The 21,335-nt window shown below is 42.3% G+C and overlaps 1 protein-coding gene across 4 annotated transcripts in view; it reads right to left on the reverse strand.

Moving 5' to 3' along the window:
- LOC122994988 (rho guanine nucleotide exchange factor TIAM1-like) overlaps window positions 1-21,335 on the reverse strand; it is a 76,975-nt gene that overhangs the window by 31,872 nt on the left and 23,768 nt on the right. For all 4 annotated transcript variants that reach the window (XM_044369864.1, XM_044369861.1, XM_044369863.1 and 1 more), the window contains 8 exons: window positions 9,607-9,713; window positions 6,922-7,577; window positions 5,711-5,994; window positions 4,165-4,437; window positions 3,830-4,061; window positions 2,902-3,074; window positions 2,038-2,262; window positions 496-681 (listed from right to left, as the gene is read on the reverse strand). In XM_044369864.1, coding sequence (XP_044225799.1) covers window positions 496-681; window positions 2,038-2,262; window positions 2,902-3,074; window positions 3,830-4,061; window positions 4,165-4,437; window positions 5,711-5,994; window positions 6,922-7,570 — 2,022 coding nt within the window. In that variant the 5' untranslated portion in view covers window positions 7,571-7,577; window positions 9,607-9,713. The remainder of the gene's footprint in view (window positions 1-495; window positions 682-2,037; window positions 2,263-2,901; window positions 3,075-3,829; window positions 4,062-4,164; window positions 4,438-5,710; window positions 5,995-6,921; window positions 7,578-9,606; window positions 9,714-21,335) is intronic.

The raw sequence follows: 21,335 nt of genomic DNA on the forward strand, positions 1-21,335 counted from the left end.
GAATCATATCAATATATCTGCACAGCTATTTCAGGACAGCTGTACAGGGCTAACACAGTAGCGTGTGTGCAAAGCTAATACGGGAGAGGGGGTTCATTATATAGCTTCCCCATTCCTGATTGCTCCTAATGTTAAGTTGTAGTGTGTTTTAACCCCAGGCTACATACGTGTTTATTAGTTTGCACATTTGTCAGGCAAGCAGAAATTCTTGCTTTCAGTGGGTGTACTGTATGTGACAAGACACTCACTCTAACGGCCAGATAAAAACACCCACTCTACAAGCTGGGCTGGTATTGGGGGTCGGCAATCGGGAAACTTCACATGCACTGAACATGTAGAGACACATGGGGCAAAGTTGTGAGTTTCAGATTAAGGAGCTCCGATTAGGTTTAAGTGTAAAATTGCAGCAGGTTGTGGAGACAGCTGGAACGAGGAGTCAGCCACGAGTACTAAAAACGTGTGTGTGAATGTGTGCACGGGCATTTGTAATCTTACCAGTGCATGGAAGGAAGAGACAGAGAAGATGCCCAGTCGACCCATGGCCAGCTTGGTGGGACGTGAAGCAAAGCCCAGCAGGCGTTTGGGGTTGGGGGGTTCGCCGCCCTGCAGGCTGGCCAGGTAGCACCGACAACGGAACAGATCCATGTGAAACCGCTCCAAGTTCTGCTCCCACAGGAAGATCTAACAGAGGGAGAGATGGGAAAACAGTGAAAGGGATGGATTTGTGATTATGCAACATAAGCAAACTTTTCTGATTAGATCCAGAATTATTTATGGAAAGGCTCTGAGGCTCATCAGTCGGCCACTGATGAAAACCACAGCAGTGATGAAGATAAAAAAAAAAAAAAGATAAAATATGCATAAGAGATCATTCTGAGTGAGGTGGTTATTTGGTCGCTCCAGGAAGAGTGAGGCGTGGGAGTGCAGAAGCCCCTGTGGAGAGGTATTACTCACCGGCACAACCCCCACCAGTCGCCAACCTGCTGCACTATGTACAATGTATCACAGGGTGGGCCGTGGGAGGTGAAGCACACGCACACTCACAATGAAACACAAAATAGACTTAATTTGCATTTGTTCTTTCCCTAATTGAGCCCTTTACCTATTTGTTCCACAGCTTAATGCAAATGAATACAACAGATCTTTCTTTGAATCGTAAATTCAACATAAAACGATTATTGATTACATAATTCTAGTTAATGTGTCTTTAAAGTTGGCAATGAAAATACCAGTGTTGTCATAGAAATGAGAAGCGTTCTGCATGACTGATATTAACCACTCCCTGGTGACTTTTTTTTATGTAATATGGCTTTCCTTGACTGACTATCAATCGAATGCCACACACATACAAAGACACAGAGGCTTACTCACGCAAGGAAGCCTGCTGTTTGTGCACACATTCTTAAGCTCTCTTGCAATGTTTACATACAATTTACATTTTTAACATTCAGCAACAACTCCAGACATGCATGGACTAAGATGTACTAAAGCCATACACTGTGTTTCATGAAAAGTTCCAGCTGCGGCTTGTTTCCAAACAGGTATTAAATATAGAAGGATTAGCAGAGAGATTTCCGGTTCACCTGCCTGCTCGTGTATGCGCTGCGTGTGTTTCGACATGTGTTATGAATATTCTGCATTATGCTGCACTTGCATGCGTTCATAAATGAGCACCAGTCGGAATATTTGAAAACATCTGTGGTTGCGAGTACTTCTTGAGAACATTTTAACCGGATGACGGCATGCAGTAAAGATGATTTAGTGCTGCGATTTCAGTGTGTGTGAGAGCGTCAGTGCAGTTCAAAGGTACGAAGTGGTGCATCTGTTAAGCTCCCTAGGTGTTTTCAACTTAACTGGGTGCTAAAGACACTCAGTAGGATGCTCCACACATGAGATCACAAACCTGGTTCATATCAGCATCGCATGGACATAAAATACGACTATTTTGCAGCCCAATAATATGAAAAAAGACTTTTTGATTTTTGACCTTGCCTGATGTTTCTGTACATACATCAGCTTTAATCTATTTGACCATACCTGCTCCAGTATTGTCTTCCTCTTCTTGGCGTCGGTGACGGTGGACAGCTGCATGTCTCCCATCTTCTTCATCTTCTCGTCCATGTCGATCTTCTGCTCCAGCTTGCGGATCTCTGTTCGCAGCAGCCGCACTGTGTCCTCCCTGTGGTGCTGCCGAGCAAGAGCAGCGGCACATGCCGAGTGGATCGCCGTGATCCAGTTCTCCAGTTCTGTCTGACCTGACGTCTGAGAGGAGGAAAGAAAAGGTGAAGGACGAGTCGGAGAGCTTTAGAAAACAGGTAACAATAGCAAGCAAAAGAAATTAAGAAACTGACAGCTGAAAGAATTGATACACAAGTCCCATTATTAGCCTCTGGGAGAGGGTGGTCACTATAATCTCATCCTCATTTTATTACTTATCTTATCATTCATTGATTGAATGTCACTGTGGACAGCTACTATGAATATAAATAGACACATTTTAATATTACACAATGGTCACTGTGGTGGATCACTGTCACAGTATGACAGTGTGGCCTTTAAACACGTCAGACAAAATACAAACACATGGACACACAACTGGTTTATCTCCCACACATGGCTAAATGTCATGTAGTTGTGTGCCACGCACACACACACACACACACAACTGCCCCAGGGGAAATAAGGTCTTTTCTTATTCCCATCCATTTTTGTCTCTGTTGGTGATCTGCTGTCTTTATGTAGTCCCAAGAAACACTGAAATGTCTGGACTGAAAGCTGTGTGTGTCTGTGTGAAATACTATTGTTGTACTGTTTCAGTCTTAATTGTATGTTAATATTTGTTATGTAAGGAAGGGCCCTGTTATGTCAGATGGATGTTTCAAATACCGGTGTCTCTCTCACCTGGAAGAGGAAGGCATCTCCTACTGAGTTGCTAAGGCAGAAGACAAAGTCTTTCTTAGGATGTTCAGGTACAGCCTGGACAATGCTGTTCTCCACCCACAACGCATGTTTAGGAACACTGTTATGGTCGATCCCCGAACGTCCGTCTGACTCATACAGGAAAAGAGTGCAGCCTTGAGGAGTTCGGATGAAAAAAGAAAGATGTAGGAAAAAAAGAAAGACAGGAAAAGTCATTTTATTACTAGCAAATCAAAACGATGATTTAATATACAAATTTACAGTGTGATCTGAAATACAAAAATCAGATTTATTTATTTTTAGAAAGGGTGGATATAAGGAGTGGAGGCAGGCAAGAATGCGGCTGCAGATGTTGTATCTTATGCATTTCAAGAGGACGAGATTGGATTAGACATGGATGCCACCGTAAAATTAAATTGTGATGAGGCCGAGTGAAGGAAATGTAAGCCCACACAGAAGAGGGTGTGAGAGGACAGTAGAGGTGACAGCAGAGGGCATGGACGATGTTAAGACTGATGTGATTACAGTCTAAAAGGAGAGAGAGAGTGAGAGATTAAACAGGCCGGGGTCAGGTTAAGATGTTTATCTGAATGCGACATTATAGCTGCAAGAATGTGTTTGAAATAAAGGTTTTGGTGATTTTAGCCCAATATTAGGATCTCAGTTTTAAGCCATTGTTAATGATTATTGCTATAATTATCTATGTAACTAAATACATGCATTGGTTTATTTCATTTTCAGCATTTCAGCATTTTTACAGCATAGATGACAGTGTGTGTCACGCCATGTAACCACAATGTTCTCTGCCTCCAATCCCCACATTTCCTGTCATTCTACATTGTAAACCATTGAATACAGGTAAAAAGCCCAAAGTGTCTTAAGCATGAAAGTATGAGAGTCTATGCAACACCTTTCAGAGAGACCCAGTAGTGTTTCCACTTGCGTCTCGTTGCAGGTTCCACCTTCTTGTTTTTCTTGTGAACCAAGAAGTTCTTCACAGCCAGAGCCCCCGCTTTCCTGACCGTGCCTTGTGCACAGCCCATCAGAGCGTCCGATGGATAAGCACTACTGAGCGTGCCGCTGCTCTGCTCGTCACTTACAGCAGAGCCCGCCTCCTCCGTGCAGTCCCGGCCCTGATGTGTCTGACGAAAGATTGATGGGAGAGTTGAGTGATAACAAACACGTTGGATCTATCATCGATACTTGTAAAGTCACACAGACACACACACAAGTAAAGTGACTAACCCAGGCTTGATTGTCCAGCTCCTTCCGGAAGTTCTCGTAAACTCCACCCCTGCCTCCTTCGCCGCCTCTTCCTTCTCCTCCTCCTGCGCTGCTGCTTCCGCTGTCGCTGCCGTTGAATACGCTGCTCTCGGTCGCCGAGTACACTGAGAAAGACGCTGACATGGCCTTACAGCGCCGTGACACCAACTCTCCGTCCCCATCTATCTCCGTGGTGACACCGTCGATGCCACTGTCACCATACTCACTTCCCTCGCCTAAAACACCTGAAATGTCCTGTCAGACAGAAGAAGAGGGATACTATCAGAACTGATTCACTTATGGCATACTAATGAATACACAGCAACTGATACATGCACACAAACCAGTGAAACACACAGAGAAGTAACAACCTAAAGTGAAAACTGAACAAATGACCAATCTGCCAGTTTATATAAAAAAAGAGGTTATTTCTCTCCATTTGCAAGAACCAACCTAACAGCTTATGCTACACAAGGGGTTTCTGGCTTTATGTTTGTGTGTGTGTATGTATATGGGTGCGTTTTGTGTTTGTGTGCACACGTTAGCCATGCGTTTCTGCTGAAAGAAAGCTTTTTACTTTGAGTGAGAGATTCTCTGTGCTTTCACACTTTTCTTTCATCAAATAGAGTCTCCCTCTGTTCTTTTTCTCTTTGTTTTGCTGTGTTGTCGGTCTATTTATATCCGGTCTAACAACCCCCTCAGCCTGGCTAGATGAATTTATAATAAGCACTTAGGGTGCTCTGCTATCCAAGGGTGCCTGGGGGTTCTGGGAATGAGTTGAAAGAAAAGCCTGGTTCGCTATTTTTGTCCCGAATAGTTCCTTCTTACTGGGAAACTTTTTTTTTTTTTTCATCAATGACACATGAATATTACAGAAAGCACATGAACATTCTTTATTCTACTGATGTAGTGTTGTTTTTGTCTATTGACTCTCTTACTAACTGGCTTCTTGGTGATGCATTAATGTGACTTTGCTGCTTCTTTTACCCTTTGAGTGCATCTTCTTTTGTAAGATTGTAAGAAAATTATGTTCAAAATGTCTGTGTGTGTATACTCGTGTTTGTTAGGACAGTGTGTGTGTGCTTAGTGAATGGGGAATGAAAGATATTATGCATTAATGCTGCAATTTCTGGAGGGCGAATGGAGAAACCATGCCAGTGTTGGACAAGTAGCCCCAGAGCGACTTTCATACTGACTCAATGTAATCCACGTCTCTACTACGCAAATATACACACATACTCGGATGCGCACACACAAGCACGGAGCATTAACACACACAGGAAATGTCTCTGGTTGTCAACAAAATGTTAATTGCTGGATTGACTGGTGACCCTTGTCATGTCTGTGGACACTCTGAACTTCCTGGATTCTACTGGTAAACAAAATCTACATAAATGGGTCTGCATTTCAGAGAGGAGAGGCAGACAAGACAGAATAACAGGAAAAGGTAGGAAAAAAAAACTTTTAACCTGTTTCGTCTGTTTTGTATATTTATTCATATATTCATGAAATGTGAGCGCTATCTAACCTGAGTTGTTTGTGCGCGTCGTCCCTGGAAAGCAGGGCATGGTGCAGCTGTGATGCCGAGCCCTGCCAAGCCCTCAGACAGGCAGTGGGAACGCCGGCAAGGGAGCGTAAAAGCTCCATACCCGCCACTGTCCTCCTCAGGAGACATCAGCCCCTCCTCCCCTTCTCCATCTCCATCGCACTCGGCTTCTCTCCGGTTTTTAGTGTAGCGGCTCCTTTGCCCCCTGAGGCCCGGACTTTGCTGGCTGCACAGATGGTCCAGAGACGATGCCCTTTCAGCTGAGCCTGGAACATACACAGGTGGTTATTGAAGGGCAGTGGGTGTGCATATTTTTTGTGTGTGGGAGTGTGAGGTTAGGCAGGTTACGAAGTGTATTCTGATTACTTTCAGATTACTTTTGCCACATTTGACATGTAAATTAACCATCTCCATGTATCTGTGTCCTTCTGTAAATTTGTATGATTTTTTATGACTGAGTGTGAATCTGTGTGTGTGTTTGTGTGTGTGTGTGTGTGTGTGTGTGTGTGTGTGTGTGTGGAGCAGCCCCATCATCTATTCTGAACTGAGCTAGCCGACCACTTGGGGCGGTGCTTAGACCTTCAGCAGTTATGTTACCTGCTACCACCTGCTGTTGTGTTGAACTCCAGCAGCTCCTGCACAGCGCCGGTTAAGCTAACAACCCCGTGATCAACTGAACTGCTGCAACTGATGGATGCCTGCTAACCTTCAATCAGTAGACTTTCTAAAATCATTCTTTCCCTGCTCGGTGAGTCTCTGCAATTTTTCCCACCTTCCTCCCCCTCATCATCTGTAAAGTGGAACAAATCAAGCTAACACCACTGCACACACGCACAGATATACACGTATATGATCTCTTTTTCCACCATCAGTCACTATTCTCTTAGACAGTTACAGTGGTGCTTTCTGGAAATGATATAGAAAGAAGAAATCCAGCCACTTATCATCCACCGTATCGATTCAAGATGAGAAATATACAGCAATATGTCAGCCAAGATTTAACTTCCGACCATGCAAATAGCTTTGCAATGCTGTCGACAACGACAATGGTGGTCTTTTTAACTATGAAAGATGTGTTTCTGATTGAGAACATGAGAAAATTGGACATAAATTCTGTCGATTTACAAAAACTGTCTACAATAAATAGAGAATAAATGGCACAGCACATCCCTGCGTGTGTTTGCCATCCTCACCTGCAGTGCCTCTGGGGAGTGTGAACTGCTCCTCCTCCTCTTCCTCTCCTCCATCTATCATCTCCTCAGTGCTGGTCAGATGCTCTTGGCTCAGGTCAGACAGAGAAAACTCCAGGCTGTCCTCTCTCCACATGTCCGCTGACTTTGACCGCTTCTTTTTGAAACTCCCTCCCTCCTGGGGACCCTCAGTCATTCGTTGGAGGTACCTTTCCTCTCCAACAACGTCTCCGTCCCCCTCCCCCATGGAGTCCTCTCCTCCATCGTGAGCGACAGTGTCCGCCTCTGAGGTTTCAGGAGTTGGTGTGGCCAAGAGGTCGTCATCATGCTGATAGGACTCCGGCCTCATTGTCATAGCAACGCGCTGTGTCCAGTGAGGGCTGATGCCAAAATCACCAAACGCATCTGTTGCGTTGAAAGGTTCTAGTCCGTTCTCTGCTAAGGATTGTGGGATGCTAGGGGTGCTGGAGGAGCGAGTTGAGGCTTCGGAGTTCCTGTGTTCCTGTTTCACTGAAGAAGAGGTCCGGGAGCGGCGGGTGATCGGCTGCTTGTTGGAGAGACGGAGGGAGCGTGACGTGTGCTTGCGGGAGAGGTGTCCCGTCACATCGCCGTTGAAACCACTGACCCCATTTTGACTCTCCACATTTCCCATGATTCAACTGCAAATATAGGAAGAGGTGTCTGTGAAATACATACATCTTAGAAATCTTCCCAATATCCCTTAATTTAGGCTATGGGTTTTCAGTGCAGAGATATACAATCTGCTTTTAAATCTTTACTGAACTGTTATAGTCTTGCTCTGTAATGGCATAGGGATAGAGCGCAATTAAGTCCTGCCCTCGCCGTAGGAAAACAATTCATTGCTCTCCATTGACTTTTGGTGTGTTCCATTTGAACTGGGAAGTCTGGAATTTCGAGTTCCCAGTTGGAAATTTCAATAGGAATGCCCCCTGACGTCAGATTTCCACCTCAGAAAGTCGGAAGAACCTCACCAACCCTAACCTCAAAATCCAAGATGGCTGCTACATCAACTATAGTGAAAGCTGTAGTAATATACTGTTTATTTTCACTTCTGTCTTATTTGTGTCTCATTAATCAGTCATACACACAGACCTATTCAACTTTGATCTGTGGACATGTTGCTACGGTGTTTGTATTCGCAAAATACCTTGTAATGTGCTGTTATCTACTGGTATTGCTAACAACAGCTAACAATGGCTAGCATTTTGACAGTATGCAACTTCTGTTATAGTGGAATGTGGATAAATCAGAAAGCTACTGTATGTATTATGTTTGCCAGCAAGCAAGGTAAGGATAGACTGACAATATTGAGTTTGTCAACATACCTTTTCCTATCTGGTAGACATAGGGTGCTAAAATAATCCTTTGACATACTGAAATGTAATGTTTGTTTTTATATTACTGTTTCAGCCCTTGGTTGCATATTATGGCGCCAATTGTTTTACCCTCCGGTGGGTATGGTTTTCAGAGTATGACCCGTTGAGCTGTGCCTCTATTGTCAAAAAGACTTAAGGCACTGACCTACTCTCTAAATAAAGAAGGATTATAAGAAAGTTTGACCTGATCTTACAGAGATTTCTACATTGAGATTCAAATTATGATCTGACAGACAAGTAACTATGTTAAACGGGCTATTTACTGTTTCACGTTTTATTGCTAAAAACCATGTCAATCTCTGCGCTGGATGAGTGAGTAACCTTTGATGGCCCATTAACTGACGGCGGTAGGTCAAAGGTATCCATGATCTCTCTGAGTGCTTTGTAGGGTTGAACTCCAAATGAGTGGCCAAATGAGATCAGGGATCAGGTATCCTCAATTGAGGTGGAAATTCCCTTGCCAGTTTTTGGCTACTTCAACTGACCTTGATGTTTGGTAATTTGCCTAGAACAATTCAATTAAATGGAGTACCACAGTAAGAAGAAAAACACTCAAGTTTACAAAAAAATTAAGCTTAAACACAGCTATTTTTTTTGAATGCATCAAAATCACATTTACTTTTTAGTGACTACAAAATAAAAATCAAAAATTTAAAATGCCAACATTTCCTTTCCTCGTACTTTGAAAAGTTACAATTTAATCTAACATATGTAGAAATAAATTTTGAATTCAAAACTGCACTGTGCCCTTTTTATCCCAGACATTCATGAATGGTTATCAGCTTAGTTGAAACAAGGAAGGATCGCCTAATCCTACTGCAGCTCCATCTCACTTCTTTCCCTCTCTGCTTTTAAAATCATCCATTAGCTGAATTCCCAAAAGAAATCCCTTTTTAGCTGCATTCTGTTGATCACAACGTTATCTCAGCATCCTGCTTCACCTCATGTTCTATTATATAAGCACATGGAGCTGCTGAGTCAACTGCTGTCAGATCAGTTGGTCCTCTGTGAGTCACACATCATCAAACCCACACCATCAGGTTCTCAGTGTGGGCTCAAAACTGCAGAGAAAGAATCTCTTCTAACGAGACAAAAATCTGTTGTGATAAGTAATCTGGTACTGACCACGAAAAACGAATACAAAAATCACTTTACTGTTACTTGTTTCTATATCATGTGAAACGAGACAAGCAGGAATATACTGAAGCAAGTAAAATTATTGCTAAAAACTGGTAGGATTTAAAATATCAATACAAAATAAATCCAATCAAGTTGTAAAAGCTGTGATTACCTGTGGTTAAACAGCTGCTTCACCGGCATCCCCACATTATTGCTGCGTCATCTTTCACCGAGTGCATGATCCTCCATACATCCTTGAACGGTGGTGTCGGTGTTGCCCTGAGACAAACAAGAGGAGAGACTGTTTCAGTGGAGCGCTCACAACTTCAAAGTGACCCGATGTGTCAGACGACACGGTGAGGAAGAGGGAAGACGAGAAGAGGATGGTACTTCTGAAACTACTGCGGAGGATCTGCTAGGTATGTCATATAAAACGCTTGAGAGGAAGCCTATAGGATGAGAGAGAGTATACGGGATGAAAGGGAATAACAGACACTGTGGTCAGAAGGCCTGGAGTTAAGATAATGCAGTAAGGCGAGTAAAAACAGCAGACAAACAAGAAACACATTGAAATGCACACATATACTAACTCTCAGATCATCAGAAACAAAGCGCAGAGGTATTGTCTGAGCCTGAGGGGGGAAAAAAAACTCACAAACAACCACAGTTTCTTTGAACTGCACCCTGAAACTCATTGCCAACCAGAAACCATACAGGCATGTGTGGGCATGACTACTAAACATTTTGAGAAAACACCCCTTGTCTCCCTGCAGACAAAGAGATGTGCATGCACACACACACTGCTGGTAAAATGACAGGAGATGAAAGCAGCTATGGAGTATGATTTTCTGCTTAAGACTCAAATAAATGATCCTTGCCAACACAACCTAATTTTCCCTAATACCTGCCCTGAGCTGTTTAAAGTAGACCATGATTTCCATTATGTGCTATATATAGTTTGGAGGTATGCAAGTGCAAGCATGGTTGCTTGTGTGTAGATTCGTGCATATTTTCAGTTCACAGACAGATGAGAATGCTGCAAACATTTGTCCGCTAAGCATGAAAATAATTTTGCTGTTATGCAAAAAACTAAAAGGGAGAGAAATGGGTCCTTTATCAATTGCAAAGCAGATGTCAATAAGTACAGAGGTCTGTTCAGATCCTTCACATCTGGTGAGTTATTTTAACTGGACATTATGCAAAAGAAGCATAATCAATTTGTTCCCACAGGTCTGGTATGAACATACTAATAAATTCACTCATTTGACTACAGCTGCTGTTTTCATTATTGATAACGATCAGTTGTTTGCTCTCTGGGGAAGAAATTTGATAAATCAACCATGTTACAGTTCTGGGAAAAGACACAGAAATGAGAGTTCAGAAAAGGAGAAGCACGAAGGGCAAAAACAGAAGCGAGGGCCATAGCTGAGCAAATGCGTGAAAGACATACATAGTGTTCTCTTCACTGGTCAACTGTGACATTGCACCATGTCAGTACACGTCTTCGTGTATTTAAAAGTAGCCACTGCAGCACATTTCACCCCAGCTGTGGGAAGCAGTTACATAAACTTGACCCTGATCCTTCTCCTCCTCTTCCTCTCCACTGCATCTCACACTGCCCTTTCATTCTCATCCCTCCTCCGTCCTATCCGGCCTGATGAGACTTATCGCAACCCACATGCTGGTAACCTATCCCCCAAAAAACAAACAGAGACACACATACAGGTAGTATGGTGCACACACAATGCTTGACAGGTGCTGGATATGTATTTTTGAGTCAGTCCTGCTTTCATTTTACATCTGGAATCAATTAAATGTGTCAACAGTAAGTGCAAACATAGGACTAGATGGGATAGAATAAACAGATACATAGATAGATAGATTGCTGTTGCCAGGCCATAGTTCATCTATATTTCTGTCTGATTGAGAGTTTAGTATAAAAGAAGTGAAAAACACACACACAGACCAAACAAACAAAACAATACCGTCTGACACAACATGGGGGAAATCAAACCATTATCTTTCCTCTGGCAGTGTACAGTCTAAAATGTTTAGTCTCTTCATTTTTTCCTCTTCCCATGCCCTGCAGCAAGGCATGGGAGATGGAGAAGGGGGGGGGGGTGTGCTCTCTGCTGAACCCGCGTAGAGCTGAGAGGTGAGGAAAGGCTGGAGGCGAAACTCATGAGGAGGGAGGGCACTGAGGTCGGTGCAGAGGGGAAAGCATAAGAAAAAAAATATTGGGGTACTGTGCTATGAATAGAAGTTAGACACGTAAAAAGTGAGAAAACAGGGGGAGGAAGAGATGAGCAGGAGAGAGAAGGAGAGACAGATAGAGAGAAATTAAGGGGGGGTGGGGGGGGGGTGGGGGCCTATTGTTGCTGAGCTTTAAGTGGATAAGTAGACATGTGCTCTGGCTGCCTCTCTCCGGGCTTAATTGAGGGAGTCGAGACAAAAGGGGAAACATAATTATTCGCTCTCTTTCTCGCAGTATATTAACACATTGAGAGTGTGTATTAACACAATGGCTGGCGTAACAGCCGCCCAAGCATCATTACCATGCAGACATGCCCAGTCACACACGAGCACACGCACACACGCATACACAGACACCAAGAGGGGACAAAGAAAAATTACATGTTGAAACTAAAATTCCACACTGGTTAAATGTCTTACTAAAAACTCAGTGCCTTCACTTCATTTTAAACTCTAGATTTTATTTATTTAACACAGAATTTTATTTTGTTTTAACAATATGGTTGAATAGCAGATCTGCTGCTTTCCAAGCACAGAGTGGTTGAGTATAATTGACACAAAATCAGAGGGAGAGCAGAGAGGAACTGAGCATCACATCGGGACTGGATGTGCCACTTAACTACGCCGTCAGAAACAACTCTGTGCTGGAGCTGTCAAACTCTGCCAGGTTGCCACAGCTGCGTTCGAAAGATCCTCAACACTTGTAGGCTCTCACGTCGATCACCTAACACATGAACACAAACGCACACGCAAGCAAGTCGTTTTTTTCTGCCATACACAAGAGTACAACGGTATAAAGGCAGGCTTCCAGTCACACACACCTGCAACAATCCCAAGAGAAATGTGAGCAGGTTTTTCCGACACACACACATGCATTCGAGCTCTTTGGAAAAATACCAAAGGCCTGTCAGAACAGCCATGGAGAAGGCACACCCTACTTCCCCTCCCTCCCCGCCAATCTTTTCATCTCTGCACCTGTCTCGCAGCTCCGCCCAACATGACACACAGATCAGCTCTCCAGACTCAAACCGCACATGACGTGGACGCGCACTACTGTACCCCACTGTACTGTGAGCGATGTCAAGCAAAACCTGTCTCATTGCTTTTTTAAAGCTGTCATAGACTAGACCGCATGCTGGGGCGGCTGTTGAATTCCGATTATGAAATCATCAAGCGCTTTTATGACAGGTCCTTCATCTTTTCCCCAAAGGACTACAACCCAACATAAATCAATCATAATAAATAAATTAATCATAATTACCTTTCACATTATTAAACACTGTTTTTTGCACTCCACCCACAACAACACATTTTTTGCAAGAGCATAGAAATGCAAATGACTGCTGGTATATGTGTAAACTGTTGTCTTTTTTAACAATAAATTACCTGTTGAACATTTTTTTCTCTAACATACTTTATGTGAAAAAGATCCCATCTATAAATAAAGCATTTTTATATCTTGTTTTTTAGTGCTCTAATAGATGGAGGCAACACTTCAACATGTTTCACATAGAGGAATTAAACAGTTGTTTTAGTCTTGAAGTTTTGCTATTAGAAAAAAAATATTTGTAGTGTTGTTGTTATTCTCAGTGATTAGTAGGGCTGTAGTCTGCTGGTCGACTGGTCGATTAGTTGGTCGATATGCTCTCATCCGACTAAATTCTCATTGGTCGAATAATCTCCGTGTTATTTTCATAAGGAGAAAAGTGCTACATCAATAGCTTTCCAGGAGTAATCCATTATTTCCTGTGGCGGGAGGTACAGACTAACAAATTACCTGTGAAAACAACGAGGGTATATTCAAAATACCCCCGTTGAAAAAAAATATTTTTTAATATTTGATAGCGTTTGGGAGTCTCTGAGCAGCGTTGTTCCGGTATGTGAGTCAACCTCTGTCGTTGCCTGGGAAACCATTGGTAGCGTGGCTCCGTTGACGAGTATGTTTGCGTAGCAAGTGGGAAAGAGCGAGGGGCGGAGAAGTTACGGTGGATGCTAGCAGGGCAGAGGAAAAGGTTAGTAGTAAGTTGTCAGTCTGGCAGTAAATGTACAGTACAGACAACAGTGTGTCAGTTAATAAATGCTAAAAAGTCACGTCTGTTGTTTCTCTAAATGCTGGAAAAGTAAAGGGGCTTAGCTCCAAAGTTAGCAACAATGGGCTAGCATAACCTGAAGACACAAAACAGAGAAATACAGAACAGAGAAATGTGTGGCTGCCGAGTTTACTGTGCACTCTGTCAAATTAACAACTGTTGAGATGCTTTCATCATCTTTTACAATTTTTGGGGAGACTTGAAAATCCGGGCTGAAATCCTTTAGCGTGTGCTTATTCTCATAACTAAGTAATCGTGACTAATGAGATTACCGGTCACTGTTTTGGTACTGAAAAAAAAATTCAAATGACCATAGTTATCAGTGTTGTGTTTTATCATTATCACTGAATAATAATCCAAACTAAAAGGTAGGTAGAAACAGTAGTAACTGGTCTAGACACCACTGTAACAAGAGAAGCTCTCAGCTTGACTGATCTCTCTGACCTTTCTCTGCACCCTGGAACTACGACCACCCCCCATCAAGCCTCAAAACACATGATGCAGTCACCAGACTCACCCTTCCCTTAGGCTTTTTCCCGCACCTTTCACATTCCTCAAATGGTTAACGTACCCCCCCTTCACTCAAGGCAAGGGGTGAAGTAGCTGACGCTCTCTCTGGGGGGTAAACAAAGGAATTTCTGTATGGGGCAAACTTAATTCCAAGCAAGTCAAGATAGAATACCATGGGAGTCTGGGAGAGGGTTTTTATCAGAGCTTCTCCATGCTGTGTGATTTTGCATACACACCTGCAAACACTTACAGAAATACACACAAACACACCTGCTAACATGCATGCATGGGCACCAGGGCTTCCCTGTTGTTGTTTACGTCGAGCAAACCTGCTTTGAAAGATAACAAACACAGCGTGAATGTCACACAAATCAGGACTAGGTGCATGAAGGCTCAATGGTCCAAATAAATAAGGATCCAGGACTGTGAGGGTGTGTCTGTATTTGCACACCTAGATAGGTGTGCATAGTTCATATTTGAAGAGAAACTATGTCTATCTCTATCTGCCGAGATAACAGTCAAATATGCTCTGAAAACATCCTATTGTAGAGAGATGGAAGCGCACACTCCACTGCACTCCCAGTCCCTCTGAGACGGGACTGTCTCAGACATCACTGGTAGAATTCCCTGGAAGAGGGAGATTAGCTTCTTATTCATCCTTTTGGGATCTGACAAGACACGCGCCACCTCCCCCCCTCTCCCAGCTTACACACACACACACGCACATACACAAACAGAGTGCCTGCAAGCATGAGTCCCGGCTGCTGCTTAAATCAAACATTAATTTCTTTTAACTGGTGAGAGACCAATTATAATTCCTTCCTGAAGAGTGCTTTCATTTTGAGGCCACAGAGGAGAGCAAAGCATAAAAATGACAGAACAAAGTGGGAGGAAATGAGATGATTGTTATTAATTTACTACGGTCCCCTCTATTTGTCATCTCCTTAAGAGAGAAGTAGAGAAAAAGTCAAGATTTAGGATTGTGTTGATAGTAGTAGTGAAGCAAATTCACTGCCAATTCCTGTCAAAAAGCATCTGCAAGAGAGTGAGGAAAGTAAGATAGCCTAAATGAAAAAATATAAACAGGGAAAAACAACTATGTAGTGCAGCATATCATCTGCAAAATGACACATATGAGAGATTTTAGCTCAGTGTTTCTGTGTGGCATCTGAGGATCAAGTGGGCAGTGGAATTGAGTATCAGCCAATTCACTCCACTTTACTCCTCAAGTGTCACTAACCTCATTAAATAGGCTCCTCCATCTTTCTAGAAGCTTACGCTGTACGCTCCTTAACTCAGATTTCAGCTGACTGTCTCTGCAGCATGCTGCAGTCAGGGATTACCATATTTTAAAGAAAATCCTTCTACCACGACTCCTCCATTGAGTGAGGGGCCCAAGTGAGTCAATGAGCATGTGTAGCTGCTGCTGAGTGCAACCTCAGTGATCAGCGAGTCCCTGTATGAATTCAGAGACAGGAAACCCCATAGATTTAAACCTCCTATTATGATAAAACTCTCCACCTCTTTCAAGATGTATATTTTAATGTGAGGCTTTTACACTGGATGATCAGAGTACTCCATTCTCCACTTGTTCTGTGATGAAGGAGGAGATCAAGGCGTGTCAAGCCTAAATTAAAATCCATCTTGGAGTTCTGTTGTAGGTTACTATGCCACTTGAAATCCTCTTGTTGATAGAGCACAACCATACAGTGCAGCAGGTTGAATGACAAAATGGGAAACTATCATTTGCTTTTTGTTAAATGTTAATAGTAAATCACCTCCCTCTCTTGCCACTCCCCAATCAACGCTCCCTCGCTCTTCCTGATGAAACAGTGATTGCGCTTACAATCACCTTCCCAGTTATCAAAACCAATCAATTGAATATGCATGTGGTGATTTGCCGTTCCAAATATGCGAGAGGCAGTAAAAGAAGTGTTGTTTAATTATCCAGGAGGAGTGGGACGAGGGGTCGACTGTGCTCCAGATTCAGCTGGTAACCGTAGAAACCCTGCGGGGCAAGACACAGCCTGGGGGAGGAGCGGCTGGGAGTGTAGAAATAAGAAGAGGTTAAAAACAGAAGCACTGCACGGACGTTGCAGCGTATTTGAATTTCTTGAAATGACACGTGGGGAATGATATGCAACTACAGAAGGAAAAAGACTCAAGCACACTTACACGTGCATTTTTAGACCTGTGCATTTGTTAGTAAATACTGACTCAGTCATTTAGTGTCATCCATAGCCAATACCAGTGTGGTTTCTCCCTGTCCATGTCAATCCATTCTTTATTTTTATAGCAACTTTCATACGTACAATGCAGCTCAAAGTGCTTTACATTGAAGTGTTTTTTAAAAAATGTAAGAAATAAATTTGATGGTGGTGAATGAAGCATTACAATTCAGTAAAGCAGGGTATAATAGGAATAAAATTTCAAATAAGAGTAAAAGAAACAAGCAAACTTTCAGTGAGATTCAATAATCGCCAGAGATACATACTACTTAAAAGCAAGATTAAGATGTTTCTTACAGGAATTTATAGAAGTTGTATGGTGGGTATTTATGGCAGCTTGTTCGAGAGTTTTGGTCCATAATAACAAAACACTGCCTATCCATATTTCTTTGTCTTTGGTATATTTAGATAACTAACCTGTCAATGAATTCAACACTTAGCTGCAGTGGTGGAATGTAACTAAGTACATTTACTCAAGTATTGTACTTATGTACAAATGCAAGGTATTTGTACTTTACTTAAGTATTTCCATGTGATGCTACTTTATACTTCTACTCCACTACATCTCAGAGGCAAATATTGTACTTTTTACTCCATTACATTTTTCTGACAGCTGTAGTTACTAGTTAGTTATCAGATTACAGTTCTTCATACCCTTCCAGTCCAGTGTAAACCATATTTCTCCCAATTTGGTGATTTTGAATTTGAATGTTTGTGAGAAACTGAAGGATTAAGTGTTCATTTATGGGTTGCGAACATTCTCCTACTTCTTAAGCTACATTAACTATTTAAAAACACATTTGTATCAGCTGGAAATTGCTGTGTCCCTTACCCCTAAGTGAGTGGGATGTTTTTTTTCCCTTCAGTAAGGGTTTAAAGTTAAGGAGGTTGGGGGTTTATTGTTTTGTAATGTGAGGTAAATATGAATAAAATTGATTTAATCTTTTAGTGTGGAGAGTGTTCAGTTGAAAAGCAGTTTCTTGTTTTCCATTCCATGTGGCGAAAAATGGCAAATTTAAACATAGTCAAATATTGTCTTCAGAGAGCCATATCAGTTAAACCCTGACATCAACACAAATTCAGACACTGACATGGCCAGACACCCACATACAAACACAGACAGGTGTGAATGGAGCCAAATTGGTGGGTAATACTTCCTATTCTGCTCTTTACGGGCTGAAGGGACAGCAAAATAACAGGGTGAATGAGTGGGTGAGAGAGAGGGATAAGAGGGTTTTAGGCAAAGGTAGACTGATTGAGGTGGGAGGTTGGTACGGGGGGGATGGAATGAGAGCTGCAAGAGGATCTGAAAAAAAAAAGATGATGGTGTTGAAAGTGGGATGAGAGGCTGTTAGAGCGGCGGGGAGCTGGTGGAATTGAGTGTTGGGCCACAGGTAGGCAGATGAATGATGTGTGCTGAGGTGGAAGGAGACATGAGAGGTAAAGAGGTGGAGTGGTGCTGATAGGTCCTGAGGGGCTGATAGAGATGGATGTTGTGTCAGTTCAAAGTAGAGCAGATGTGAACAGGCTCGATTTGTTGTCAGTAACGATACAACCGGACGAAGACTATCTAAAGAGTGTTATTGCTGAGATTATTGTTGATGCTAGTATGTGTTTACAGTGTGTGTGTAGGGGTGAGTAGATGGTCTATAAGAAAGATGGAGACATTTTTTTGATGGTTGTTTACTACTGTTTTGATAATAAAACTAAAATACTTATGGTTGGTCAAAAAAAAATGTTTTCGTTAAATATTTTTGTAGAAGAACAAAATGAATATTTGCTCAAATGAACATTTGCACATGTGATTACCCAGATGAATGTAATAGTTTGATTAAATTGTTTACATTTGGTTTATAGTATCCAGTCTTCCCCAATAATCCAGGAGCTGTGTATAGTTAAGTTAACATCTGAGAGTATATGTAACATAAAATAGAAATCTAAAGGAAGATTCGAGGGACTTTGCTCATCATCCATGTTGCTGTTTTTCTTACACACTGCTTTATTGTGCCTGCACAGAATAAATGGGGAAAAAAACAGAACATGCTTGCCAAAAGTAAACTGAAAGGTGAGGTTGCAGCATAGACTGTAAGAAAATAATGGACTGTGATATAACCCATTGATTTGTGGACTCCTGTTTTGAAGCCTCAAATTTGGCATTGTGACAGTCGCCATCTTGGATTTTTGGAGCCAGAAAATATGAGAACTGACTGTATTTGGATGAGAGTGGAGCTGATCCTAACACTAGCAACTAGCTGGGTTAGCACAATGCATTTACAGTCTACGGTTAACTGTGATAATGCTAATGCTATTGCTAATTTTCACAAGCAAAAAACAAGCTTAAGACCATTAAAACAAAATGTACTTACTAGGAAAACTAAACATCTGACTCCTTAGAGGGTCTTTTAGTACAACCAAACGCTGAATGAGACTTTTTTAGGCGACCAAAATGTTACATTTAACTTTCATGAACTGAAAACACTGTGTGGGGTTACGCTATGGTTATGTTATGTTACCAACATTGTCGACATGGAAGCGACTTGTCAATCACAAGGTAGCCACGCCCTATAGCATACCCTGCTTTATCGTCTATTTTACTCTAAATGGGAGCATAATTTACAAAATGAACATCATACTTTATTGACAAAGACTTGAAACTAGCGATTGAGACCATAAACTCATGAGGAAACTGTTTATCAAGGTAATAAACCAAGTGAGAAGTAGGGTCATTTTCTAATAGACCCCCCCCCAGATGCCACTAAATTCTACACACTAGTCCTTTAAGGTTTAAATACTGCAGCAATACAATATGCAGTATCGGCCTACTTTGGTTTTAATTAGATTGTTAGAATAATGCAAGGACAGTTAATAAAACACAAAGCTGCACTGTTATCACTTTGTGAATTAAGAAAACTGATGAGGCTCTGCAAAAGCTTTATAGCACTACCCTAATCATTACCAGGGAGCCGGAGAGAGGCTTTGGCATGACTGGATGAAGATGGGTAAGGAGAAAAGAAAAAGTAGAGGGGGTACCATGGGAGAAGAAGGAAGAGAAAGTGAAAGGAAATGGAAGATTAAGCAAGGAGAGGGAGTACAGAGACACATGGGCCAAACACACTACGACAGTATAAAACTGCCAGGGTTGAGAAAGCAGGTAAGGTTAGGATAGACATTAGTGGCAACACAGAGGAGGACTGGAGGGAAAGGGGGGGTAGTGGGACGGGAAGGGGAAGTTATCTTAGTACAATCCTGCACCTGAGTCAACAGCAGCGCTTGCAAACAAAGTGCCCCCTTGAAGACGAGACAGGAGACAATGTACTGTAGTGAGGGAAGGGGGTAAGAAATGCTCAGCAAGAATGTGACAGACAAACAGCAGCTCACTCTGGTGTGTCTCTGCCTCTCTAAGACAACAGGCAAGGACACAGACCACTGTTCTGTGGTACACAAACTCATGATACACTGCTTGGGGTTAAAATAAGATAAGATCAATTAAACTAAACTTTACTGACAATGACAAAAAGGTTTCTATTGTCATAAACAAAACAATGACATGCAGAATGTGCAAATGACATACAAATTTTTTTGCCTGCTGTTTTACCAAGAAAAAAATGCCCTGCCTCTTAATACCTACTTCCTCTTTTCTTTTGTGGCACACGAATACACACACACACACACACACACACACAAAACCATCCCTGCCGATAGCGAGGTGTGACGGTTTCAGAAAATGTGAGTGGACCTACGCCCAGAATGTTGCATCAATGTTCTGCAAATTTCAACAACAGCAAACCGCTTCAGTAACCTTTGCACTATATGGGTGCGAGTTTCCCTCCCGGAGGTTAAGTCGGGCTTTAGATTGAAAGAAAACTTAGTAGAGATACCCACAGATATCCTTGTGTTAAATAAACTATAAGTATGAACTTCAGGTTTTCATCAATGTAACGCAAACAACCACTGTTTAAACTAATAAATATGGATTCATATTTTCAGGAAGAAAGTCCTTTTTTTTCAAAGCACTACAGTATCTCCCTGAAGCATCTTTTCTGCTACTTATCAGTGCCAATTACTTTCACGTCATTTAAATTGGTGTCAGCCCTTAGGTAAACTCTAGTCACCAGCTATAAAGGTTAGTAAACCAGCATTAAATCCCTACGGTCCTCTGATACCGTAAGATTTCATCTCAGGTTTAAAAGATGTCTTGTGACAAAAACAACACCATCACAGAGACAACTATGTCAACAACATGTCAGTTCTGTGGCATCTCTTCAGTGGATGAGGTTGGATCTGGGTCAATGGGTCCATTTCCTGGGAGTTGAGCACTTGTGCGGACTCGAGCTGGGGTTATTGTTTGGGCTCTGAGTGGCTACGGTGAATAGAGTCTCCCCTCTCAGTGCATTAGTGACCTGTATAAGCTCCACACGACTCACTGACATCTGAGTGCAGGCCTGAGGGGAGAGGACAAAGGCAATCTGACCACACACACACATACGCACTCACATTAATGCGCCTCAAAGCTAACACACTACGGGACAATAACAAAAACTACAGAAAAGAAACCTTACCCAGCACCCACCACATGGTTTTTGTCCCCACATACACTCAATCCGAAGAACAAAAAAAAAAATCCATGCATCTCTGTCTGTAAGCCTCCATCCTTTCTTTTGTAACACCCCCCCCCCCCACACACACACACACACACACACACACACACACATCAAGACATATTCACATACATATTTGCACATGCATACACAGCCTTTGAGAGCGCCTTGTACGATCCCACCGCATCACTTCCAGGTCAACAAGCAGGAACGTGAAGTGTG

The sequence above is a fragment of the Thunnus albacares genome, chromosome 13 (assembly GCF_914725855.1).
Source record: "Thunnus albacares chromosome 13, fThuAlb1.1, whole genome shotgun sequence".
Lineage (NCBI taxonomy): Eukaryota > Metazoa > Chordata > Actinopteri > Scombriformes > Scombridae > Thunnus > Thunnus albacares.